The sequence below is a fragment of the Ixodes scapularis genome, unplaced genomic scaffold (genome assembly GCF_016920785.2).
Source record: "Ixodes scapularis isolate PalLabHiFi unplaced genomic scaffold, ASM1692078v2 PGA_scaffold6__148_contigs__length_123643588, whole genome shotgun sequence".
In the NCBI taxonomy this organism is placed as follows: domain Eukaryota; kingdom Metazoa; phylum Arthropoda; class Arachnida; order Ixodida; family Ixodidae; genus Ixodes; species Ixodes scapularis.
In genome coordinates this window covers 8,524,999-8,552,794 of record NW_024609881.1, presented here as the reverse complement: position 1 = coordinate 8,552,794, position 27,796 = coordinate 8,524,999, and the positions used below count along the sequence as shown (strand labels likewise).

At 46.6% G+C, this 27,796-nt stretch overlaps 1 protein-coding gene across 1 annotated transcript; it reads left to right on the top strand.

Moving 5' to 3' along the window:
• Window positions 1-7,487: 7,487 nt before the first annotated feature.
• On the top strand, window positions 7,488-27,598 carry LOC8026831. Its single transcript, XM_029967150.4, has 3 exons — window positions 7,488-7,752; window positions 18,784-19,210; window positions 24,587-27,598. The coding sequence occupies exons 1-3, from the start codon at window positions 7,722-7,724 to the stop codon at window positions 24,927-24,929; spliced, it is 801 nt and encodes a 266-aa protein (XP_029823010.1). The 5' UTR covers window positions 7,488-7,721; the 3' UTR covers window positions 24,930-27,598.
• The last annotated feature ends 198 nt before the right edge of the window (window positions 27,599-27,796 follow it).

Here is a 27,796-nt window from a genome sequence, read left to right as displayed (position 1 = left end):
CTGTTGTGGCGTGCGTGGTTGGACTGCACCGGGCGAGTCTCCGAGACATTGGAAAGCTCGAATTCAAAACTTGCGCGAGCAAAGTTTTTACATGGTTTGTACACGTCATTAACAATTTTTTTTTTTTTTTTTTTAACAATCTCAAACATAATTGTGCTTTTTTTTTTTTTTTTTTGGGGGGGGGGGGGGCCAAAGGTTTTAGCGCAGACGATTTTTAAGGGCCTCCGAGGAAAAAGGTGCGACGGAACACGCCGGGAACCGTTACGAAATGTTGTCCTTCGGATCTGTAACAAAAACGCGTCATTTGAGAAGAGAGTTGAAACTTTTGAACGCACCCCGACGGGAATTGAATCTTTGACCCCCCAGTTACGATCTCGTCGGTGCCGCTGCGCCAGAGGGGCAGACGCAGATGCCCAACACCAGACGTCGGCATATAAACAGTGAGACAAAGGCTTGGCGTCTAGCCACTAGTCATTCCAACCAGAGCTCCGTGCTCCCCTCTGTCTATTTGTATAACCAAAGAACGTGCAAAGCTGCAAAGTGTGCCACTCTGGCACCACACTTGCAAAGCATCGCGATCCAGCTGACGGACAATGACGCTGACAGTCTAGACCGAAGGTTCAACTGGACAGTTGACTAGTAAGTATAAATCATACTCTGTTGGAGTTGACAAGTAATCAAGTTGAGACTATAATCGCCAACGAGGTAAGCGCGGCAGGGGACCCCCGATGCGCTCTAGGCCATGCTTTGGTACGCTTTAGGCTCCCAAGATGCCCTAGCATCATCGAAGGTCTCGCGCCGGAGGTGGCAAACAAACGTCCCGTCCGTCGCTAATTACATTCGGAAGTAACGAATGAAAGCGATCGAATTGCTTCCCAAGTACCCTTCACGTGGAATGCCCCTGTAATGACCGGAGGACCCACGCATCACCGGTGAGTAACTTGCACCCCTTCTAACGGAGTGTCAGTCGTTCTGCTCTGGAGGTAAAAGATGTCCACAGCTCTGGTGGAACTGACGAGTGGTCATTTGGAGCAGCTCTTGTAGCTTGGAGAGACCGGTTTTGGAGCGGGCAATTTGGAGCTTTTGTGTCAGAAAATTTTACGCAATCTCTTTGAAAGTTAGTCTGTCGAAAGGACTGCGGTTGGAGTGTTGGGAGACTTTAAAAACGTCACACCTATGAGGGAACTGCCTGCTTCAGATAGTTGTTTATTGAACAATCGTACGGCGGTAATTTTGCATATGTCTCGATTATTGTTACTCAACTTTGCCAATGTCTCGCTATTACACTATGCTTAAACAAAAATTCACCTGAACTCCCGAACATTGTTCCCAAGCTTCTAAAAGCCCACACTTATGCGCTCTGTTAATTTTCTAATCTACTTTATAGAGAATTATAAAGAAAAAATTGATAAATTTAATCCAGCTATAATTATGGACTGGCCTTGGAAAGTCCAATGCCTACATTGGGATGGCAAGTAAACGACCATCTTCCATAAAATTAAACAAAAAATCCAACCGTGCCTATTTGAGGGGATTTATGAATCTTGCTATATACAAATATTTTCTTCAATTCTGTATTACAAAAAGGAAAAAAAATATTTTGAACACAGGTTGTTAGACTTCTGCCTACCATATACCTAGGGTGTGTATTTTTCGGTGTTTATTTGTGAGAAAAATCGGCGGATGTTTTTCGGTGCTTATTTATTTTCGAAACACCGGTGTATTTCGGTGGAACGTCTCACGACGAGGCTAAACTCGGTGATTATCGGTGGAAAAAAATGCGATTGATCACAGACAGAGAGTTCCAATTTTATTCCCATATTTCATACACTTCTCGAGGAAGCATATATTTTTCACACTTGGTTATTATAGTAGATGCAAGCATACTTCGAGAGGCTTAAATCCCTCATGGCAGCACCTTCCTTGCGGTTCACAACCCGCAATTTGGAAAACGCACGCTCCACATTTGCGCTGGACACAGGAAATTCCAAAATGTCCAGCGAGGCTTGGGACAGTAGTGTCCAGTCAGGTAAATGAAGTTTCCAAAATAACACTGGATCAACGGTGCTAGCCACAGCATACTGGCGGTAACAAAGAAACTATGATTCTAGGTCACTCGGCTAGCTCTCGTCTCAGAGGACCAGCCGATAGATACTTTCATAAGGCACAAATCCCTCTGGCACCTCCACGTTTATGCACAGATTAACAATTGGCACGCAGAACCAGAACCACGATTCATCCATGAAATCTGTAGCGTAGTCATCCTGAGCTTTCCGCTTACTTCCCATCCTGGTGGCCTTCTACTCCGCGGGACGACGAAGGGAAGCAAGTCTCACGTTGAGAAAACCCGCAGACGCGGGACGGACGCGCCTTCTCAAACACGTCTGCAAATTTTTTTACAGAACGGTCTTTTTATGTACAACCAAAAAACTCCACCGCCAACAAAACCCTTTTTCCGTTTCCCCAAAAGCCCATGGAAACTATACAGATAACAAGGAACGCATCTCAGTTCTGAAAGGTCAGTAGCCCCGTACGACACAGATGTTGGCAATGTCTTCCAGGAACCACAGCAACCTCTGAATACATGGCTTGCACCGACATTACTTGGCCAGACACAATGGGGAAAAGGCACGTGAGAGCGTACCCTCCACTCCGTTAATTTTCCATAAAAGGGGGCCATGGGCGACACAATGGGGGAAAGGCGTGTGAGAGCTTAGCTTACACTGCGTTAACTAGACGCTTTTGACCCCCAGAAAGGAGGGCGGACTGACGCCACGTGCAAGCTGCAAGAATGCAGGATCCACGAGATAACACGTTTGACGAACCTCTACGGGGAGAGGGTTTCGCTAGGTCGGAAATGTGCAACGACCGGTGTTTTTCGGTTTTAACCAAGGCGAAAATATCCAACCACCGGTGCTTTTCGGTTTTAACCGATTTTGTATTTTCGGCCCCGACGGATGTTTTTCGGTTAAAACCGGAAAATACACACCCTACATATACCCTTACATAGCAGCCACAGTTAAGTTTGGAAGATTTCACTGCAATGTAAGTATCGGCAATAAAACTTTGGTTGGGGCTAGTTGGTTCCTATCGATTAAAAGGTTAGTGTTTTGTTCGCGCCATTTAACCTTTTAAGTATCAACAATTGCAGCATTTCCTTTTTTTTTTTTTTTTAATACAGGCAGGTGTGTGCACTAGACCGCTTTAAAGGTCACGTGCACTAGATCTTGCTCCGCTGCAGCAAAGCAAGATGGCGCTGTCAGCTTTGTGGGGATTGCTTCTCCACAGTGCACCGGTGCTTGAGGAGAAGCACGCTTGAGAGAGCTAGTGATCGACACTTCGAAACGTACAAATACCGCAGTTCGTTTTGAGGAGAATACCAATAAGCGTATTATTCAAAAACTACTATTTGAAAGTTTGAATATTCGCGCTAGCCTACTCTTTCCATATACCACTTAAACTTAAAAAAAAAAAATTTCAGAGGCGGCGTTAACAATGCCATGTGCCAGTCAGTTTCCTTTTCATGATCAGCTTCTTTATGGTGAAACAGCTGTACTTAATTTTCAGTGGCATCGCTAACAATGCCATGTGCTAGACATTTTGTTTCTTTTTTGAGGACAGCTCCCTTTTGGTGCAGACGTGGCACAAATGGTGTGCAAACGCAGCCTTTGCAGCATGTACCAGGTTCTGGCAGAGTTTGGTGCAGCAGTTGCACCACTGCTGCAGTCGTGCGAGCCATTGTTGGCTCGCTCTCGCCAATGTGTGAAAGAAACGAGCAGCACTAGTCTGGTGAGCAGAGCAGGGAAGAACTTCACTAGTCCCCAGCACAAGCTTCCTATCCTGGACATCTAAATAAACTACGCTTGGAGGCACTCCATTCCCCGGTTTTCTTGGGGGGGGGGGGCACTGCCATCTTGCTGCTTGGTGAAGAGCGGGTGCAATGGACCCATCTCGCCAGCTGGCTGCGCCACCGCAGCCGCATTGTGTGGGGAACTCGTATTTTTGCCTGTGCAGCAGCCTCGCTGGAGCCCTGCAGGTGCAGGACGACGTCTCGCACACTGCCGCCTGCTTCCCATCAACTCAAGTAATGGCGGCCTCACGCATGTACCAAACGCTCAGGGGAGATCAGTCTAGTTTTGGCAATACTTCCGCCCTTGTTAATGGTTACTCGGACATTCCTAGCTGCACTTATACTTAACTGCCATCGTCGCATTTAACTGAAGTTGCCATCAACAACAGTCTGCCAATGTTACACTCAAATTGATTTTCCTCGGTAACTATATTAAAGGAAATTGCGTGGTTGTCACCCGGACAGAGTTTAATTTTCAATAATTGTCCAGAAAAAAATGAGAACACCATTTTATTAGATATTAATAAATTTACAAATGGCTTTTTTCGGTTGGTACCTGTTGTGTATCGCTAGCTAGTGAAGAGAAAAAAAACTGGAAATAATGAATTGCTGAGGCAAGACGTAACAGAAATGGTGATGTGTTTGATACTGCTGCTATCGGTGCAAGTCAAACGCTCTTCAGTTCAATTTCTTGGATAAGAGCAGGCTAGAGACGAGAATATCTGTACGCACATGCGAATGTGACTCAAAAATATATCTTGATACAAGTCGCAGCATCTAAAGTGCATCATTGCATCAATCAATCGGCCTTCATACTTGCAGACATTTTCCAGCTTTTGCCGGAACTGTTTTGGCGAACGTCACTTTTTGCCGGAGAGCAGTTGCCGTTGCAGCATTCCTCGTGTGGGAGCAAAGTGCAGGTAGATGGTCTTACAATCACGAATAGAGGCCTTTGGTTGCAACAGGCCAGTTGGCACACTTTGGGGAGGACACTCGGGATGGTTCCACGCTGCCGACTCTAGCGCCCCCATCTCGTTGGTCAGGGAGCCCAAACCGAGGCCCTATGCTTAGCAGTCTAACTGCATTTTGGTCTGCCGTGTAGCTGCAAATAACTAGCTTGACGTCAATAACTACAGTTAAGAGTGCCCGTGTAACTAGGGTATTTACCTTTGACAAAGTGTGGTGGAAGGCATGGGGAACACGCTGGGGGCCAAGCGTGCAGATGATGCTCCCTGCTGTACTCACTCAGTCCGTCACTACAGTGGGCCCATGCAATTCATGAGATCTAGGAAGGGGACGAACTTAAACTATGGAGAGCAATTTAATGGCAAATGCCCGCCATACAGATTGGTTGCAAGTGCATGTGTCATTGCGTGGCATGGATTGCATATCCTGCCCCTAAACCATGTGACCCCGATCCAGCAATTGGCAACACTCCAAACTCTAGGCACACTACACAGTGGATGGATCATGGCCATTCCCTTTGTATCGGGCAGTGACTTGCACTACCTAGCCAAGTAGTGTTTTTGATTCTACACCGAATTTTGACTAAGTCGATTTAATCCGATTAATCTATCTGTCTCGATTTTTGCTGCCACTCCTCCCGTTCTTTTCTTACCCCTTTCTACTTGAAAATGGTTTGCTGCGCTGTTCTCATTGAATCCCAAAGCCCTGAGGAAGTCGGCATGTTCGCATGATTTCCTTGGGTGGCCGAGCCCCCCACAATCCGTAATGACATGATCGGGCATTTCGATTCCCCCGCAACATACCATGCATGTAGCATCCACCTGTTGAAATTTGACCCTGTACATTCTGGTTCTTAAAACCCCTGTCCTAAGCCTCAAACAATAATGCACATTTCTAATATTAGTTTTTCTTGCTTTGTACACTTACAGAGCTGGCTTTTTCTGCATCGTCTCCCCGATTTCTGTCTCCCTTTCCCTTACAATAATCTTCACTGTTACTCCAGTACTTCGACGCAAGCTGTCAAGTTCGTTTTCTTCATCTTGTGTCTACGCTGCTCGTATATAGGTACCTAAATATTCTGCCTGCCCATCTCTCTTCATTCGTTTCCCGCAGCCGCTCCTCCAATTCCAGCTTGCTATTTGCCTCCCTCGCCTCGAACAACAACCGACCCCCATCTCTCTTTGCACCTTCATGAGGGATTTTCCTCTGGGCTCCCAGTGCCAACCTGCCTATGCCATGCTGTTTGACCTTCAGTCTTGACTGCACTTCCGGCATTATGCACAAAACAGCATTTCCGAATGTCAAACCAGGCACTATAACCCGCCTCCAGATACCTCGCACTATCTCGTATCTGTTCAAATTTCATAACGCTCGTTTCCTCATTACTGATGGATTCCTGTTGCCTTTAGTTAAATAGTTTTTTTGTGCGCCTAAAGGTACTGTGTTCCTTCGTTCAACCCATGGCAGTAGGAAGCTTCTAGAGGTGACATGACACCACCAAAAGTGGAGCCGGGGGAGACTTCCGGTTTGGAGGGACAGAACCAAAAGACGCTATTGGACGGAAAGGACAGCTCATCTGGCGCACAGCTTTTTTGGTCACCCTCGGGGCGTTTGCACATCTACTTCCGGCTTCACTTGGGATTTTTCCGTCTGGCTGGTTTGGGCCGGTATGTCGCCTACTCTTATTCCTACCTCCATGGTTTAACCACACGCTCGAACACTCGAATCGGAGGAGGACGCGAAGCCACCCAGCGGAAAGATCGTGAGGGAGAGAACCGGAGACGCCGCCTATCCAAGTGTGCAGCGATAACAGGCGTAGCCTGGCGGTCAAAACGTAAAACAGGAAAGGGGATCCAACGCACGCCGTTAGTTCTGCAGTGAGACATGTATTCGGAGGCGAACGAGTTGCCCAAAGCTATGTTCGTCGGGGGGCCGGTACTCAGCTCGCAATTCTCGGCTCGGGCTTGTAGCCGATGCGTTCGTGGACGGTGGGCTTGGACGCGGCCGTGTTGCTTGCGGTGTCGGGGGTCTTGTCATGCGGAGTTTTCTTGTCGTCCCACTCCTTCTTAAGGGCTTCGTACTCCTGCAGGTCGTCCATCTTGACTTCTATGCGGGTCGGCTGGCGACGGTACATCTTCGGATCGTGATTCAGATGCGCTGGCGAGGCGGCGAGGTCGATGCTACACGGACTGCTAAGATGACTCGACCGCGGAGTTTCTAACACTGGTTCAACTCGGAAAGGTTTGAAATCGCAGGTTGCGAAGGGGGTTCTCTGATTCCAGAGGCTTCGTTCGGTTTTGTCAAAAACCGGCGTTGTTCATTGATAAACCCAGCTCAAACGTTTGCCTGGCTCGCTTCGCTAGTTTGTCCGGTTTGTCCGCCGGTCGACAGGATTGGATACGATTACGAAGCCGAAGCCGGCCGAAACTTAGACGATATATTTGTTTTTTTCTTTCCGATAAGAACCAGTGTTGGGAAGTCTCTAGAAAGCCATAGAGTTATAATGATAATAATAACTATGCTGAGAGCCTTCAGTGGCCTGCAGCTGCTTCTAAATCTTCTAAATGAACATAGCTGCACAACACGGTGTACTACACAAGCAGCACAAGCAGGTGAAGCATGAAGTCTATACGATGATGATGATGACTGCAGATCCGCATCTTTTATAATTGTATTATAACAAAAGGTTAAGATGGCTTTGGCAATCAATCAACTATGGCAATCAATACACGTAACACTTGTTCATTAGCAACTTGAACTGCTTAAACGTACCTAAATTGGAATATTTGTTCTTTTATTGTCACGTGACAGGCGATGGGCTCTATGGCAGAGATGCTTGAGCGGCTTTGGAAAGCAGAATAAATATTTTTGCAGTTGGAATTTTGACTGCTGATATTCCTTAAATATGGAGTCCTCCAGACCTTCCCGAAAACGCGGTGAGTGACTTCTGCACTACTTGCACTTTGTTAAGGCTAGTTCGCACATTTGCGCTGGTTCTGTTTACGACGGCCAAATCGTCGTGCTGCTGGGGTTCTCCCAAGAAAGCAAACCGCGGCGTTTGCGGAGCTAGGCTTAGCGTGATGCATGCGTTCACGATTTTGTTCCAGTCGTATACATTAGCTTTCATGTAACAATTCCATTTTTGTAACCTGAGGTTTAGATTCGGCACGGCCCGGCCGGCTGCTCCGACCTGGCCCATCCCCGCAGGCCGGGCCGGGCCGGGTCGGGTCGGGTCGGGTCGGGTCGGGCCGGGCCGGGAAAACTTTTTGCATAACAGCGAGCTGGCTAGGTTTCTGTTGAAGTGTTTCTATCATATTTCACACGTTCAAACAGTGTTCAGAACTTGTATTGCCGCTTCCTGGGGATGTGAATAGCCAAATTACTTGGGCAGATTTCACGCCTCCGTTTCATCTCGAAAAAACAAACATGGCGGTCGATCCGCGCGTGAGAAATGGCGGCGATGTATATCTCATGCTGTAGAAGGGTGGTGATCTGGGCTTGTTGGTAAGCGTTATACATGGTTAAAGTCAGCGAGCAATGTGAGGAAACTAGAAGGATACAGGAGACTGTAGAAACCAGAAGAATACAGAGGTTACAGTCAGCGTCTTTCCTGTCTCCTATATTCTTCTACAGTTTTCTCATGTGCCTCGCTTATTTTGACCATGTATATCCCGTGCAGTTTGCTGTAACTGAAAGTATGAATGACAATTAAAAAAACACTAAATAAAATGGCGACACTAATGGTCTTTGTAGCAGTAATGCTTTTACACCTAACGCGTCTCATATCGAACTGCAAATGCTTTACCTGCACAACAGTAAACGCGTCCCACGTTCCGTGCGGACAATCTCGGTAGAGTGGTGACCATAAAGCACATGCAGATATGCTTGTAAATGAAAAGCCAACAGATGTGTGTAATCAGGACGCTCGATTTGTTTCCTTGTTATGGCTGTTGTCCTGTTTTAAATTTGATTGGCAAAGGGGCGTTCCATTGGTGGCCATTCATCCTTTGGCATCTCAGCAAAAGTAAAGTTGATTCTTAAATGTGCATTATAAAAAAAAAAGCACAATTAAAAGAAGTCAAAGAAATCAGAATCAGACTGTTTCCTTATCATTAGATGTATTTTTAAGCATAAATAACAGATTAAATTATCAATTTGTCTGGTCATTAAAAACAATGTGGAAAAGAGAATTACTGTATATTTAAGCTTTTAAAATGTAGCTTCATTAATAAATTTTTGTTGATGTGAATTCCGCGATACTAGAAAAATAGCTACTGTTTGCTTTTTTTATATTTTAATTTGCTTGCAATAAGACTTTTTTTTTCACATTTTGATTTGCTCACAAAGGGACATTAGGTAGTTGAAACATGAAGTGAAAAGTGCTCAACACTGATTTGCTCACAATAGCTTGTGCTCAGCCCACTGATCTCCACTATAGGGGTGCTGGATGGCGCATAGCTGCTCTCCGAGCCTGGCGCAAGTGAAGCCACCGGAAGTTCGATGCTTGTTCCAAAAGTCGGGCGTCTGCTGGAATTCCTAGTGCATTCAGTCAATATTTTGGTCCATGCTATTTTGTGTCTTTGATTGGGTTTCAATACACCCGTTCTGAATTAAATCCCGAGAATAAGGCATTTGAATGTGGGACGTATGCACACTTGATCAACTTGAGTCTCAATATGTTCACATTGAATTTTTTTCATTTTTTTCATTTTATTACCTTAAAGACCCCCTTTTTTAGGGGGTATTACATAAGGGGTGGGGTTACAAAAATAATCAAACATAGGTGCTGGTCTTCAGGATGAGAGATGATTGGTAACATTTTCGAAGAAGATTGATGGGCAGGTGATGGCAGCAATGTGGTGGGGAAGGCCGTTCCAGTCTGGAGCTGCTCGGGGGAAGAATGACGCAGAAAAAGTGACAGTGCGAGCGCGTGGGCGAGCAACCTGGAGAGGATGACTGGTGCGGTGAGATATGCGTGTGGGAGGTACGATGTAAGGTGAGATACAGAGGGGGGAATTGAATAACTTGTGAAACAAACAGAGGGTAGCGATGCGGCGACGACAAGCGAGACTAAGTAAACCTGATTCAGCTTTCAGGGGTGATACGCTGGTATGGTACGAGTATGAAGAATGAATGAATCTAGTTGCGCGATTTTGGACTGCTTCGATTGCGTTGATGAGGTATACTTGGTGAGGGTCCCAGACGGCAGATGCATATTCAAGTTTTGATCTTATTAGTGATTTGTAGGCGAGTAGTCTTACTTCCTGAGGGGCGTGGCGTAGTTGACGTTTAAGGAATCCCAGGGTTTTGTTAGCAGATGAGGTAATGTTAGTAATATGCGTACGCCAAGATAAATCGCTGCAAAGGGTGACACCAAGGTATTTATATGATTCGGTTAATTCTACGGGGGTGGTAGTGATGGTATAGGGAAAGAAAAGGGGATTGCGGCGGCGGTGAAAGGACATAACTTTACATTTAGTAGAGTTAAGTGGCATTAACCAACGGTCGCACCATTGCAGCACGCGGTTAAGGTCGTTTTGGAGAGCAGATTGGTCCGATACGTTAGTGATGGAATGGTAGATGACGCAGTCATCTGCAAACATGCGAATATTACAGGATAAATGTTGCGGTAAATCATTAATATATATTAAAAATAAAAGCGGACCAAGAACAGACCCTTGGGGGACGCCCGATGTGACTGGGATGAGATTAGAAGACTGGTTGTTAACTAGGACAGATTGGGAGCGGTTGTTAAGAAATTCTTTGATCCATCGTAAGATATTATGGTCCAAGTTCAACTGAGCAAGTTTTAGTAGCAAGCGCTGATGAGATACTTTGTCAAATGCTTTTGAAAAATCTAAAAATATGGCGTCAGTTTGTATGTTAGAGTCGAGGTTAATGTGCAGATCATGAAGAAAGAGGGCTAACTGAGTTTCGCAGGAGAATCCTTTACGAAAGCCGTGCTGCAAAGGATGGAAGAAGTCGATCGAGTCCAGAAAATGCATGACTTGAGAAAAAATGACGTGTTCCATGATTTTACAAGGCACGCTCGTTAGAGAGATAGGGCGGTAGTTTAATGGGGATTCTTTATTACCTGATTTGTAGACGGGAACGACCTTTCCCACCTTCCAGTCTTCCGGAATGTTACCTGTAGAAAGTGACTGAGAGAATAACAAGGACAAATATGCTGCAGAGATGTGTTTAGTATTTTTCAGAAGTTTGGAATTAATTTCGTCTACGCCGGCTGATGATGACAGTTTAATGTTATCAATTACTGACGCAATACCATCAGCAAAAAAAGTGACGGGAGACATTGGATACTCGGTGTTTGCAGGGAGCATTGTAAATGACACATCAGATTCTGCAGTGAAAACCGATGAAAACGCGGTGTTGAAAACGTTCGCACATTCAGCATCATTCACAGGTTCGCCCAGTTTATTGATAATGGCAACAGTACGCTTTTGCTGAGGGTTTATCACTTGCCAGAATTTTCGGGCGTTTTTAATCAACATATTTGGTAGGTCCACGTGGAAAAAAGAGTACTTGGCGTTTCGGATTGCGGTTAAATATGCATCCTCAGCCGCGTAGTATTTTTCCCATGCACCAGGGCCAGCCGACACCTTGGCTGAGCGGAAAAGACGTTTTTTTCTGTTTTTTAATCTTTTGAGGCTTTTAGTGAACCACGGTTTATGTTGATCTGCGTGGAAACTGAACAAGGGGATGAAATTATTTGCTAGCTCGTTTAACTTATTTTTAAAAATCAACCAATTTTCATGAATTGACTGGTTGTGAAATGTTCCTTCAAAAACTGGAAAAAAGGTGTTCAGCTCGTTATTTATAGTTTCATAATTTCCTTTATCGTACAGGCGAATTGTTTTCTTTTCGATATGACGTTTTGCAGGAGTAAGCTCAAAGACAGCATGAATAACTTTGTGGTCACTAATCTCTCGAAGGTAGTTTATGGATGATAGACAGTCAGGTTGATTGGTTAATACGAGATCTAAAATATTTGCAGATTCGCGAGTGACGCGCGTTGGTTCTGTTACCAGCTGGGTGAGATTAAAATTGAGACAAACCTCAATGAATTCTTTTTCTTCTGAGTTGCTTACAGTTAAGGGTGATGGGTCAATCCAATTAATATTTGGGAAATTAAAGTCACCAAAAAGAAGAATTCGTGCATTTGGGTACTCTGCAGAAAGTTGACACAGTAGGTCGCTTAGTTTACGGGAAAATTCGGTACTATAATTTGGTGATCTGTAGCAGATGCCCAGTACAACTGTTTGCGGAGAAGCCCGACATATGAGCCACAATGCTTCAATATCAGAGGGAATGGTAATGAGAGAACAGGACAACTGCTGGCTAACGGCGATGAGTACACCTCCACCTCGTGCGCCTTTCCGATCATTTCGAAAGATTTGAAAATTTGGCAAGTCAGCAAGGACTTCTTCGTCAGTGACGTTGGCAGTTAACCATGTTTCAGTTAGTAGTAATATATTGCTGCTGGATGACGACACGAGATTAGATACAAGATCCCGCTTTGAAAGGAAGCTCCGTATGTTGGTAAAGATAACAGATAAGGAAGTATTTACACGAGGGGTAGATTGAGGGCGGTTTATTGGTCGTTGATAGATTGGTGATTGTTATGCAATTTCTTTGACAGTTTGTGACAACTCGTCAAACATATAACGTTGTTTGCCAATGAATAATGTTTTGTAGCGTAGCGAGAATGGGACTGCCTTGTTTTTAGCAAATGTAACTAACTGCTTCCGGGCGTTTTGGACGGGGCGCGAGAAATCTTCGCCAATGCTAAGGACGGTGCCCTTTAACTTACGGCCGTTCGAAAGAATGACCTCCTTGGTTTTAAAAAAAGTTAGTTTCACGATTAATGGGCGACAGCGTCCGTTTGTGTGATGGCCGAGACGGTGAGCTCGCTCTATATCTGTAGGTTCAAGCGTCACGTGGAGATGATCAGAGCATAACTTAATTATTTTTTCTTCGGACTGGACAGAAGTCTCATGTGGGACGGGATCAGGAACGCCGTAAAATATTAAATTGTTTCTTCGCGAGCGGTTTTCAGCATCGTCCATTCGGGCGTTCATCTCTAAAACCATATGGGATGTTTGAGCGGTATCAGCGCGTGCCGTCTCGAGGTCCGATTGCAAGGTGTCAATTTTTTTGTAATGAACCTCTAGTTCAGCCATTCGCTCATTCAGGTTGGCTATATTTCTGTCCGTAGTTTGCAGTTGGGCTTTGAGGTTTTGTACCTGGGAAATTATCTGAGCCTGCCCGACAGACAGTTTTTTTAATTCAACAAGTATAGCTTCCGTAGGTCCCGGGTTGGTCTCTACGTCGCCAGACAACAATACCACTAACAAGGAATGCATGACTTCAACGCACTCAATGGCAAGAGACACACAACACTGCGGGCTCGGCAGCTGTACGAGAAAGTAATCACTTGATTTTTTAGAATAAATAACATAGGTTTACTAACCTGCATAGCGAAAGCGAGTGGATTAGTTGACTGTGTCGCAGCACAGCCACCGAGCCCACAGAGCCGCGCGGGTAGCTGTCGTAGCTTTATAGTTGACATGGCTGGGTCCGTTGATGATGGTGATGGTGTTCCTTGTGCTGGGTCGAGGGTGTAGTTTCCGATCGAAGGCGTTGCCACACGAGCCGTCACGCAGAGGTAGGACAGATGGCAATCACCGGTATCGCGTCCACAGTACGTAGGCACACATTCCGAGGTGACGCTGGGGAAGGCAATCAGTAGAGCAGGAAGTAGCACACGGGTGATGACGGGGGAAAACACCTGCATAGCGAAAGCGAGTGGATTAGTTGACTGTGTCGCAGCACAGCCACCGAGCCCACCATGCTACCAGGAGACTTCTCGGGCCCGCATGCACTGTTGCTCCGCAACTAGCAAACTCTCTTGGGATGACAAGAAAAAATCCAGCACCCTGAGCACTGTTCGATCCAGCACTTGCAAGAGTTGAAAAGCCTGTCAGGCGCTTACTTCCAGTACAAGCCGCTTACTTCTGGTGGCAGCATACGTGCCTGCTCAGTGCGCCATCCAGCCCACTATAGTGGAGATCAGTGGTTCAGCCTGCTATATATCGTTCTTGCTTCATGAATCTTTAATTTAAATACAAAACAAATCCGTATAGAAAACAAAATGATAGACAAACATTAAATAAAAATAATATTTGGGGGATTATTTTTGCGGGAGAGGTTTGTTTTAAGTCTTATAATAAAACGGGTGCAATTTAAATTATGATTTAAACCATCTTAATTCTTATTCTGCACCTTGATTATGAGCATAGGATACTTGTTTCAAAAGAATGCAATATTTGTTAAGTGTGCTTCATCAAATCTGTTCTCGTCATAACATAATTCACCTTTTTCAAAAATGTGTATTCGAAAATAAAGGGATTTGGCACCCTCCCTCTCTTCCTGCTGGCCGAGTGGAGAGGTGGCTTTTTTGTATCCACTTTGAGGCCAAAGATAACCTACAATGGGGACAAAAGGGATTTTTTGGGGGAGCCACGTCTAGGTCATAATGACTCAATGAGCTAACAGGATGTAGCTGACATCTTTGGTTACGAATATGCCCAAATAATGTGGTTGAACGGATTGGAGAAATTTGGGGGTGCTTTGTTTTTTAGCCACTCTATTTGAAATCCAGTCGCACTCCCAGGTGATGGTCCCTCTTTGGAAAATTCACGATGTCACAAGCTAGAAACTCCTACTAAAGCGTTAACATTATGTTTGGTTGCAAGATGGTGGTCACAACAAGATATGACAGTCTGAACCGAAACCTGGACAAGATGGTGCAATTTGGTGGCATCTTTTCTTATGTTTCGTTTGTCGACTGCTTTTAATTATTAGATAATGTGGCCCACATTAAGATCTTTTCGTGTTCAACTTCAAGTTTGGCAGCATCTATCTTTTCTTGGTTTTGGTGAAAACAATATGGCGCTCAACTTTAGCTGCACTTTTTTTTGTAACTATTTCCTGTTAGATTGCTAGTAGTCATTTATGCTAGTGAGCTTGTCACGCCTAAAATGCCATGTTTGCATGGCATTCTCTTTTGTTTTTCTGGAGAATGGCTAGAGACCCGAGCAATGTTGCTAATGAATGGTGCATAATGGATGGGCTGAAGACGAGTTGAGACTGAAACAAATTTCATCCTGATTTGAAAGCGCACAAAAGGTGAGGACGGAGTAAGAAAAGACGTATGACGGACAAGCGCTCACTCGCAACTGATATGTTTTTATGAAACCTCAGAAAACGCAAAAAAGCATCCCGCTCCCCCAGATCGCTCATGCACACTTCACCTCCTTGTTGTCAAAACTACATATCTTTAAAACAATAAAATCACGATGTTTATGTGCTGTTGTTTTTAGGTTTCAATGAACATATCAGTTGCGAGTGAGCGCTTGTTCGTCGTACGTATTTTCCTACTCTGTCCTCGTCTTTTGTGCGCTTTCAAATCGGGATGAATAACTGCCAACTAGCCCAATTTTTCACCCTCGCGAAACAAAGTTCCGACGCGACACTGTGACATAAAACTTAAAGGGGTATTCGGCCATTTCTTGAGCTACCCAAAGAAATTACATTTTCTGATTACCCGCACTTTGGTCTTCACTGTATGCTATTTATTGTCTCAAAATTCAAGATGGCTATTGGGAAAACCGTAAATGAAAATGATGCCGAAACCAACATTCAATTGTCTGCAGATTCTCCAGTGTGCGACAGCACAAATGACACAGACTTTGAGGTTGCACGGCTAGTCTTAAACAGGGTGTTTTGAGGTTTTTTTCGTGCGTATTAGTGAATGAGCTTCCACATACACTTTTCCTACTATCAGACGTCTTGTAATTTGTTGGAAATGTGGTTTACTGCCCACTTTGTACCATTTCTCTCCTCACACTTCAGTGTTGCTAGTGGGGCTCTTGGTTTGAAAAACATGGTCAGAACGAAATTAAAAAAATGTAATAACTTTGTGAATTTTTTTTATTTTCCCGCAATACTTGGGGGGGCTGGTACATCCGTGTCTATCGGTGTCTTGAGTCAATTTCAATCGGCGACCATAAAAAAAAGAATTGGTGGAGTGCTCCCTTAACATGGTATTTCACATTGATGTCAATTTGGAATGTCAAGCTGAATCTCACGGAGCATTTCAAACTTTTCTTTTTTTGTTTGTTAGTCATCTCTTTAAATTTTTAATTGGCTCAAGCACCCCATTGATTGCAGTTGCCTTTCTGTGTGTTCCTCGGTAAAGAAAGTGAACAGATATGTTTTACAGTGTGCCACCACTGCTCAACACGTAAAGAATGACACGGAAACAACCAAGAGATAAGACTCGCCTTCTAACCGGAAGACCTAGATCAAGGTTCATACTCTTCACGCAAAAAGAGTGTGCTTAAAAAAATCTTAAAAAGTTGCGCAAACATTTTTTATTTAACGAGACAGATGGTCGTAGGCAGCGAGGGACTGGCACTTTGCTAGGCCTTTATGTCGGTATGGCTTCGGCCGCTCAAGTCGATGAAATTGTTGCCCTTCCTTTCGGAATCCCTGGATCGAGCAGCCTTACCGAGAATTGTAGTTTCGAGTAAATATTTATTTTCTTTTGCTGCTTGAATTGGGGAAGGGCAAGAAGAGCACATAGTATTCTCGGTCTCCACGGTGAACTATCCGAGCGGTGTTGGCGGCCATCAAGCTATAGCAAAATTTCATTGTAACATAGAGACAACTTTCGATCCTTTCGCTTGACGTATTTGGATTTGTTCTTAAGTTTCGTCGTATGCCAGTTTTCTGTCGGAGCAAAAAGAAGATATACTTAGTGAACAGTTTCTGCTGCGGCGCGGAAAATACCTGGCCCCGTCACGTGATACTGGTCACTATGTCACTCTCGAGTGATTGCAGCGCTCCAGTCAGTCCTGTTCGAGACTGATGCTTTGAAAGTTGGCAACAAGAAATGTCAAGTCATGCACCTTCTCCCCATCGCCAGGTGGAGAAGGCAAGGGGTGATGTTTTTAGTTTTTCTGCCCGATCCCCCAAAAGTCTGCCCGGCAATCGTCTTCATGGCCTGGTGATAGAGAAACACATTGGCTTGAAAGCAGAAAGGGGAAGTCAGGTTTTCTTTGTCGTTTCTAGGCTAGGTGGCGCAAGCTACCCCTCATTATAAAGGGTACGGCTGTTATTATCCATCCATCCGAAGTAGTAATTCGCTCTTCGTCTCAATTCGAACTTTGACTTGGCACGCTACGTTGCGATTCAACAGAAGCTCGAATTTAGGTTTAGCGTAGGCTTTGTGAGGCAGTTGTTATTTCCTTTTCAGTGCCGTTAAGCTCTTTAAGCTTTCTTTTGACTTTAGTCACTCGTTTTGTTAGGTTTTCTTGGTGATTTAGTTGGGTTCTGTCAAGGAGAACACCCTGCTTCTCTTGTAATGTATCTAGGGCTGTTTTAGTGTTGCGCCCAAAATTCAGCTCCCCATCTCTTTACAAGATGAGCAGTGAGCGTAAGGATGCAAGTGAAAATGGGACTTTTAATGATGGACATATTGCGAGAGCTCACGATGTTAAGAGATATGGCTCTTTTTGTCCACTTTCTTTGGTGCGAGTCGGTAAAAAACGTCCCATTTGCGCTTGGTAAACAGAGACATAGACACTCATGATTGTTTAACATGCTTAGGTAAAAATGGCGAAAAACATGTAGATTTGCGGCCAGACAGAATTAAAGCTTGTACGTCGAAAAGAGCAAGCACTCTTACCTGCAAGATATAAAGTACAGCTTTTCAGCCACGCTGGTGGTCGTCCAGTCTGTGAAGGTTCCCCAATCTATTTGTACTATCATGCAGATTGCAGATCATGTGACGCAGAGACGTAGATCCAGCAACCGAGTGCAGTCCGCGCGGCACGTGGTGATTGAACAGTCAATTCCCATTGACGAGCGCCGAGACTACTGCCATACAAAATATGTAGATGTGACTTCTATCGGGATTGCTGGTCGAGAACTGCAAGATGTAAAGCACAGGTTTAGCTTTTCAGCTACGCTCGTGGCCTCGGTATTGGGTTGGACTGTTTCTCACTTTATACAAGCTTACTGGCACTAGTGGGGTCAAAGTATACTAGTACGCAATGCGACTGATTGAGAAGCTTCTTTGTCACGGTGCAATTTCAAGAATGAAAGTGCCCATTCAGTCTCTCTTTTGCAAAGCACGTACTTATGGGGATCATGGTGTCGACGTAGTCACTTGGAAGTACCCCATGGTGACAGTAGTCAAATTCTGCCCATAGATTTGACACATACACCAAGCGAGACTCAACCAGCACTCTGGTGATGGCTCATGGCGAATCGCCCTAGTGACGGGAGTAGCCGAACCTTAATAATACCCGGAGCTCAGTGCGTGCCCTGTGCTTTGCCAACTCTAGTGCGTGGCCATGACCAACGTTTGTGGCATAAAATCTTCACGAGATCAGCTTGATCTGGCTGCGTGTCTAGGGGACTGAGCGTTGCTTGAGTTTCACTAGTCTTGCAAGCGACTGCTGTTGCGGTAAAGAAAAACTGCTGGATGTATCGTTTGTTATGAACATTGAGAATTAATTCTAAGAGGTACTCACCGAAAGTGCAAAACTCATTGCACCATAATGCTCCATTTTGGACGCTCTCTACTTCGTTAGTGAGATATAATGCTGAAATGATGACCATATCAACGATAGATGCATATTTATTTATTTTGTTTATTATATAATGCAAACCAATAAATAACCTTAGTTGGAAGGAAAATAAAAAAAAGACGGCAAAGCTCGTGCAGAATTGTGGTACAAGTTTACGGTGAATTACCGATTCGAAAAAATGATTGGTCATTAGATAAGTTCAGAAATTGCGCACAAATGTGCGCTGTCACTGCACAAAGGCATTGGGTTCATGCTTCCCTGAAGTTGTGTCTGTTGCACGTTTTCCAGTGAAGAAGCTCTCGGACGAGGAGATCCAGCAGATATTGGGTAGCGACTCGGAGAATTCCGACGACCCCGACTTCGACCTGGACAACTCCAACGGCCGCACGAGGAAGGGCAGCTCGTTTGGGGCCTTCCTCACCAAGAAAACAAAGTCGTCGGCGGCTTCGTCGGATTCAGAAGATCCGGACGATCCGGATGATCCGGACATGCCGAGGTCGTCACGTCGTGGCTCCAGGCGTCATCCCAGGAGGTCGGGTCGTGCCAGGAGGTCTTCCGGGGAGAACGAGAAGAGGAAGCCGTCGTCCTCATCATGGGCTCCCGTGGTCAATGTGCCGCCGCCGAACCCGCAGCCGGATCCGTCTCCCCCGCGAGCCGCCGCACCACCCGTCGAGTACAAGACCTGGGATGGAACCGTCGCCGTCATCGAGCCGTCGTAAGTGAAAAGGCGTTGCATCGGTGACCACTCGGGACCCTTGCTGTAGTCACCAACAACACTTTGCGATTCGTTAATCTCATTGGCTGCTCGCCGTCCCGAGAACAAGCCTTCAGGTTGCTCTGATACGTTTCCCGCCATCGATGACGCTTGTGCAACACCTTTTTATTTTATATGAAATATGGACGGATGCAACACCAAGAGGCATTAGAATGTTTGTCCTTCCTTTGGAGCTACCAAATATTCTCACGATAAGTGAGCTTTAAACATTTCACGTACCATGTTTTCTGGACTACGAGTCGCACCCTCGTATAAGTCGCACTTCCATATATTGAGCCGTTTTCGCGGAAAAGTTGGTATATATGTAGCATTTTTGTATAAGTCGCACCTGTTTGCACGGTTCACGTGATGAATTTTCTCTTTTTTTGCACATCGGTATCGCAAAATCGGAGTTTCGCTCGATCGGTTAGTTCACACGTACCGTTTGACGCGCAACAACTGACTTTTTGACTCTCGAGAAATGCCCGTAGCACGGCCCTGTCTGGCGGGTGCAATCGAGTGTTTCGCAGCAAAAGGGCGTAAAAAGTGCAAAATGAAAAGGTAGTAAATTTCATTCGAGCATACACATGCTGAGTGGAAGAAAGTTTAATCTGCCAGACGCTCGTGAACCGAGCTTTGGACGACTAGGCCTAGCTTAGGCCCAGTCACGGAGACGACGCGAGCATTGACGCGCAGGCAGATAGATAAATCTTGACACGCGTTTACAGGTTTGCTCGTCAGCTCGCTACAATCCTTCCTTTTACATGTAGCAGCACGGCTGGAGCGTGGCAGATAAAAACTGCTCATCAAACGGAAACTAAGAAAGACATGACGAAAGTTTCTGCAGTGCGTGCATATAGCAGCCCACTTACTTTTTAGTGTTACTGGACTGAAGCAAACGAATACGGAACCATGGCTGAACTAGACAACGTCAGTCGCATGCTGTGAAAGCTTTATTCTCACTGTCTTTCCTATCCACTTTGTGAGATTTGTATTAGCTACCAACAGAGGTATCAGTAGAGTAACCAAAGGGTTATCTTAGCAGCGGCGACAATCTCAAAGGAGACATCAAACAGACATCATAGGAGCGCAGTCCCCACATCTCCGCGGCAATATAGACGACGTTTAGGGCTTCATTACCACGGGTCGGTTCGATAAATTACCTCCTTCGGTACCAATGATTGACCACATTGTCTCACTCTCTCGAATATAGCAGAGGAGACGGCACACGTACCAGAGTAAGGACAGAGTCCAAGAGCATTTATAAAAACACTCGCCTATACAAACTACTATGTCCCCATCCAAAATGCCCCCCACGCCGGCAAGGTAAGAAAAGGTCCTTACGTGTCAGACGCTGGGTTCTGGAGAGCTAAAATTGGGGAAGCATCGGAGAAGCCGCCGATACACATCCTTTTTCCTCGCCTGTCAGCAGTGATCCGCATCCGAGTGGGGGGGAATAGAGAGAGGTCCCCTCGGGAGAGCGTGAGAGGAGGGACTCTTAAGACAGGGTATCCTCTGCTTCACAAGCAGGTCACGGCCAAGGAGGCCGAGCGTTCCAACCCGGGGCTGTTATCGCAGCCATCGGGGAAGAAAGACTAGAGGAATCCCCACTACCTTGAGCTGCTTCAGGGAAACCGTAAAATTTCTCGCTTTCTGAGTGAGTTCTAGAAAGTGTAGCAGAGTGTGGTGACAGTAGTGCCTTCTGGAAGGGGCTACACCACCTATAACTACATAGTTATGGTGCTGTACGAAAGATGGCGTGCGGCGCATAAAAGATATCGTTGCACAGTGAAATAAAAGAAAAAGCATATAAGTCTTATCGTTGTATAAAACGCACCAAGAAAAATGTTTGAAAGAAACCGCGACTTGTACACGGGAAGATAGGGTATCTGCTTTTAGATGAAATATTCCCGTCATATGCCAAGTCACTCCCCATTCCTTGTGCCAGCATCTGTGAGTGGTAGTAGGTGGGTTGCTGAGAACGTCATTGCAATGTTATTGGCTACAGAATTTTTTTTTTTTTTTTTTTTTTATTGCCGTAAAGACTTGGGGTTATTGCAGCGATGCTGTGGTTTCAGCGGGTAAGGGCCGTCCGCTCCGGGGAATTGGTCCTGTTACTGTTGGTCCCTGAAAGGAGGCTTTTCGAAGCCAACCCAAGCCATCCACAGTAACATTACGTATGCACCTTGTCATTAAAAAAAAGGCCATTCAGGCATCATCAATTTTTAAAAATTTGAAATCAATTCGCTTGGTTTTCAAACACAAGGGGTGATACTGGTTGAAAAAACCCTGAGACTGCGGGTAATCGACACAACACTAAAAGGTCTCTACTTTGATCTTTTTTGTTTTGTTGCGAAAAAGCCGTCTTTACTCACTTCTTTTTACTTACTTTTTCGCTTGAAAAATATACTAATTGTAGTGCCATCGCAAACGTGATTCACCCAGAAATTACCTATTCACCTCAAAATCGAACCATGTTGCAACCGTGCGGCCGAAAGTGGAAACATACGAAACTGAGGATACCGCAGTGCGTTGTCTGCTACGGGCGCACGTTCAGAAGCATGGATCTCTACAACGCAGGCACGTTTCCTGCTGAGCTGGGCCCTCCTTATGAAATGCTTGTTGTTTCTGTTTCTTCTTACTAAAAGTTGTGCCGTCTCGTTTTACATGCGTGGAAATTCAGCAAAGTTATTATTAAGTCGTATGCTGCCATAATTTTAGTGTTGCGGTTTTTGGAACCGCTGGTCCCACATAATATTTTTATCTGGCACAATCCATAGCTTTCATAAAACATTGAATGTTCATTCAATTGATGAAAAAATTAACCCGACTGATTGCCACCTTTTAAAGGGGCCCGCAAGGACTTTTTAACTTTTTATTTTATTTACACCAAACCTGAGCCAACTGAACGCAGTAACTTAGTGAAACTTTTCTCAAAATTCCCTTTATTTTAAAAGTTGTAGGCAAAGCAAAATGACAAAAATAAGCAAAAAACAACCTCCTTCATGACGTCCTTGGTTGCTTGAGAGTGGCCGTGAACTAGAGGAGGGTAGTGAGCTTATCGAGCGCTCACGGCTGCCGCACTCCGTGTTGACGGCGCGAGAGGGCGCTACTAAAGCATGTTCTGGATAGGCTGTATGCAGCGGGCAGCCAGAGCGGCTCTCATTGAATTTGCTGCTCGATTAAATACAAATTCGGCATGACGATTGTGGGAGCCACTGGTTTCCCTCCCCCGAGAAGGCGTGTTCCGTGGACGTTCCGGGCGAAGCCATCCGACTTCAAGCCCTGTCACTTTGTATCGTGTCGCTGAGAATACGCCACCATGCTGGCTTACTCTCTCGCACTCCTCCGCGCGTCTCCCCGATTTCGGGGAACAGCGACATTGCGCGAGGTAGAGTCGGGCCTGCCCTCCGAGTGGACGGCCATGTGGTCGAGGAGTCCTGCATTGGACTCCGGGCGACAAGTTGAGTCGCGGCGTACGAGCTCGTCCGACCGGCGATGACTCCGCTCGCGATTACCCCTTTGTGCTCTCAGGTCGGCGGGCGATGCGGGCACACTGTGTCCGCGGCTCGCTTGACCGCAGTGTCTTGTTGGGGACCCCGATACTCAATAAACGCTGTCGGCCGTGCGGTGGGTCAGGCATCGGATTTCCCCTTTGGTGCGTAAAAGGAAGTGCGTAATCCTCCCTACTTTTTATGCCCACACATTTTGGGGGGGATTACGTAAGGATTACGCACCTTTCACGTCCGGGGACCGGTCCGATGCTCAAAGGGGTAATCCGATGCCCGTCCCACCGCGCGGCCGACGGCTACCAGCGAGGGTGGTCGCCGCGCCGGGTTCGGCCAACGCCATGCCAACAACGATGATCCCGGTATCCAGCGGCGTTTATTGAGTACCAGGGGTCCCCAACAAGACACTGCGGTCAAGCGAGCCGTGGACACAGTGTGCCCGTAGCGCCCGCCGACCTGAGAGCCAAAGGGGTAATTACGAGCGGAGTCATCGCCGGTCGGACAAGCTCACGCCGCTACCCGCCGTCGCAGGAGTTTGGGGCCAGGGCTCTCGGCAGACGGACGTCCACAGGTAGTGGGGAAGCCGACTGTCGGAGCCAGGGGAATCACTAGCGTGGAGTCATCGCTGGTCGGACGAGCTCGTACGCCGCGACTCAACTTGTCGCCCGGAGTCCAATGCAGGACTCCTGGACCACACGGCCGTCCACTCGGAGGGCAGGCCCGACTCTCCCTCGCGCGATGTCGCTGTTCCCCCGAAATCGGGGAGATGCGCGGAGAAGTGCGAGAGAGTAGGTCAGCATGGTGACGTATTCTCTCCGACACGATACGGAGTGACCGGGCTTGAAGTCAGACGGCTTCGCCCGGAACGTCCGCGGAACACGCCTTCTTGGGGGAGGGAAACCAGTGGCTCCCACACACTTCATTGGCCACAAACGACAGCAAACACGGGGTAAAGATCAGTTCAGAATGGGAGCCACTTTGAGCTGCCATACCGCGAAACGGCCAAACCGCGAGACAGAGCTTCTCGCCAGAGGCCTTCAGAACGCTTGGAGCCGGTTGGATCCTCCTGTCCATATGTCCGCAGCGCCGCCGCGTACATCCGGGACGTTTCCGTGTTGGCGCCTGATCCTACTACTCCTTTCTAGTATGCGCCGCCTCTTCCACCGCTTGGTGGCGGGTATGTCGACGGGTCATTTCTTGTTTCCGTACTTTATGAACTGCATTTGTTTCTTTCCTGATCTAAAATACTGAACAAGAACTACTTTTATAAATAATTGAAACGGTTTGCGCGACTTATATATTGTATTTCGACTAAAAAGAAGCTTTTGCAAAAAGCTTCTTTTTAGAAATGCATCAGCTTCACTCCTGCTCCTTTGGGATTGGGGAAACTAGGTGCTGTTTGGCTAGGCTTTTCGCGTGGCTTCAAAGCTGGGAGTCACCAGATCGTGGCTTCACTTGGAGAAAGGCGTTTAGGGGCCGTTGGCGCGGCTTCAAAGCTGATAATGTCGGCTCGCGCCATGGGACAGTTAATGCTCTCGCATTAAAAGCGGACGATAGGTTGGGCGTGTTCGTTTTTGCCGACATCAAGTTGTTCTAGAGCTTATCAACCTTATTTCTTTTTATGAAACTTGCAATGCCAGTGTTACTAGAAAGACAATGAGTACAGACCGTGCAAGTGATGTTTTCCAGGTTCTTTGCGTATATCAAAGCGGCAATCCGGGGGACCACTAACGCCCGCATTTGTGCCCCGTTGTTCCGAAGCTGGTGGCAGTGCATGGGACTTCTCTCCCCGAATCATTGTATTAACGGTCTGCTCCCCTCCGTGCAGAGCGCAGTCGGGCGAGAAGTCGTACTACTGCTGCGTGCGGGGCTGCTCGTCGGCCAACGTGAGCGACCGGGACGGCCTGTGGCTGTTTGAGATGCCCAAAGAGGCCTCCATCATGTCGGCCTGGGACAACCGGCTGCCCCTGGACTACGAGCGCAACCGGCCCCACAGCCCCCGGGTGTGCTTCCGCCACTTCGAGAAGAGCGACTTTGTGCGCCGCCAGCAGCGCCTGGTGGGGCTCCGCGAGGGGGCGCTGCCCAACCACCCGGACATCCCGGACGCCGTGCTGCGCCGCTCCAACCCCCGGCTCGACTTCAAGGACGCCATCAAGGAGGAGCCCCTCTGAGCTGCTCCCTTCTTTTCATTCTCGCCCTACAAAATGAAATTTGCGACTGGCCGACTTCTTGGGGTAATTCTGGTTCGGGAGTGTTGGAGGCAAAGAATACGACGTTTGGGTATGCTGCTTAGAAGGCCTGTTGCACCGCACCCTCGAAAATGTCTCTCGATTTCTGTTTTGACGACGTCTTAGAGGTGCCGCGCCGTTGCCTGCCGAGATCCTGGCGCGGCGGTGGATGGGAAGGAGGCTCGTTCTCAGACTCTACGGTCTGCGGAAGCTCCGGCAGCTGGGACGCTCGTTGCCGTTTGCTCGCGGAGTAAAACTGTGCAGCAAATCCAGGGCCTTGATTGGCGTAATTGAATGTCCCGCTCTTTTGGGAGGCAACAATGACCTTTTCGCGCTTGTTGTTTGAGATAAGACAGCTCTCACCGAGGACGGCAGTGGGGTTGTCTTTTTGGGAGGTGCAGTGGTGGACGGCGGGGTTGATGTCGCTGGCCCGTAATAAGCCGGAGCCCCTTGAGGGGGCGTGGCCTCCTCCTCCAGGGGAATAACGGGGGCGCACCTTAATTCACGCCCCCGCACTGCACTGCACTTTCGCCACTTAGCGGCGACAGTCTGCGGCGGTTCTTTACAAGAATGTGAAACCACTTGGTCCACCTGTAAATGCCGCATCGCGGTGCCTGACTATTCGCTAAAGTGTCATTTGGTGAACCGCCACCTCAAGAGGCTCCGCCTTATTACGGGCCAGCGACATCAGCACCTCCTCGACTCCCCTCGTTCACACCGACTCGCGGCGACAGAGTGCAGCTGCACGCCGCAAAGCGACACGAATGGGCGCCGCTGATAATGAACGTTAGGAGGTTAACAAAAGGAGGCTAGTTTTAGTGGTGAATACGAACCCCGCATACGGCGTGGTTAAAAGCGTCTAAATCTCGAGGCGGCATTGCGTTATCCCAGGTGGCATCTTTGTACATGCCAAACATTGATGTGCATTCTAACCCGCCGGTGATGCGTGCATTTCTGACGTGCATCAAAAAAGACCCATTGGGTTCCCTGGATTTGCCCGATGGTTTTACTCTACGAGGAAGCGACACCTGCGTTTGCTCATACTTTTTGCCGGAACTTCCCTGACCAGCTGGATGGCGACATGCAACAATGTGACGTGCCGGCTTCTGCGAGGTCGTTTGTTGCCATCCTCGATGCATGGGCGGGACCAGATGGGCTACAGGCACCGTAGCTCTTGGACATTTGGGTCGGCCGCCTCTTGAAAATGACTCCGCTTTGAGAGTGAAAAGTTTGTTCTTGGGGGGCTTAATGACTTAACTGATGCCCGTCTTGGGAAGACGCTGCGGAAGTTTTCGTTAATATTTCTATTGAAATTTGTGACCCTGGTGCAGGTAAAGAAAACCGGGAGAAGCTGCTCCCTTTCCACTTAGCAGGGCAGATGCCGAATAGGAAGCGAGTTTCTCTGTGGCGTTCGCTCTGCGCAAAGGATGGAGGGCTTTTCTTAAGCGTGCAGCGGGGTATAGTAGTTGACCCCATGGGACTCTGGTTCCAAACTCTCTGAGGTATCAGATATGTTGTTTGGAGGCTGTACGTGTGGGCCATCTTGGAACGATGGCCTGAGGTTTTGTTTCTTAATTATGGAAATTTGTATTTAGTTAGCCTACGGTGACTTTGCTTCGAGAGTGTTTGAAATGAAAGTTATTATGTCTGGGGCCGAACAACTGAATTGGCAGTGAAACAATGGCAGATGGTTGATAGAAATTTGTAACCAGTTGAATGAAAGTGATACTTTTCTGCGATTACTTGAGATAAAAGTATGAGGGGGCTAAAGCTAGAAATGTCATTTAAAAGTTACATTTTAATCTCGGCTTGTGCGAATGAGTCATTAGAAATTCGATTACTTTCATCTTGGTTGATGTGCTTTTTAGCCCATAGTATGTAAAAAGGATGCTATGTCACGCATTAAAAGCAAACCTGTTAATCTACTACAAGTTCTAAAAAAATGCATGAAGGAGACTGCAGGCTGTTGTATTTCTTGCATTGTTTTTGCAAGCAAGCAACATACTTTACCGGTTCTTTTTGGTACACAGAAGAAAGCGCTCGACGATTTTCAGCTTCAAATCCGATATAAGGGAACGTTCTGCCTCACCAACTGCTTACCACGATCGTGTCATCTAGCCACGGGAATCGCAATGTTTCGTTGGAACACCGACCGATGTGCGGAGTATGTTACGGGAGTCCCGTCGTGCGTTTAGGTTTTCTTTTTGTTTAAAAACATTAATGGAACTGTTTTCTTTTGAAAACACCCGCCATGCAAAAGGCCGGAGCTATTGTAGGGTCCAAATTTCTCTCCGAGCGTGTTCTTGCCGAGAGTGCTCATATTGCCCATGAGTTAGCAGTTTGCATCATGTTCAATTTAAACCAGCTCATTTGTGCCCTTACATTCACTTCATAATCTGGAGCTTTTTGTTATTTCAAACATACTAAGTTGGACGTTACGTGAGTCTATCTTGTTTTTTTTTTCCTGGGATGCGACTTTATCATTCACTCCATCATTAATGTTGCAGCCGACACCCGTGTTCCGTGCTGCAATGTGCGCCATCTTTGTTTCCGTGTCTTTTAAAGAAAATAAAGGTTCTCGCTTGCTGAGTGAGTGAAAAGACGTTTATTGACTTTCGGCTTTGGTATCCGTTTCTTTTCCAGTATGTGGGAGCTTTTCTAGCATACAATGTTAGCATACTTGCTTTTCTTGGAACATTTTCACCTATTACTTGTGAACAAGCTAAAGTATTTACGGGGCAACACTGCTTCTAGATTTTTTTTTTTATATAACTTGCATTTCATTCAAATGAAATTTACATATCTGCCAT

What these genes read in the sequence shown, in the direction of transcription:
- LOC8026831 (XM_029967150.4), top strand. Translation starts at nt 7,722, where the DNA reads ATGGAGTCCTCCAGACCTTCCCGAAAACGCG. An exon ending in CAGACCTTCCCGAAAACGCG is followed by an intron (nt 7,753 to 18,783) that starts GTGAGTGACTTC and finishes CACGTTTTCCAG; the next exon opens with TGAAGAAGCTCTCGGACGAG. An exon ending in GTCGCCGTCATCGAGCCGTC is followed by an intron (nt 19,211 to 24,586) that starts GTAAGTGAAAAG and finishes CCCTCCGTGCAG; the next exon opens with AGCGCAGTCGGGCGAGAAGT.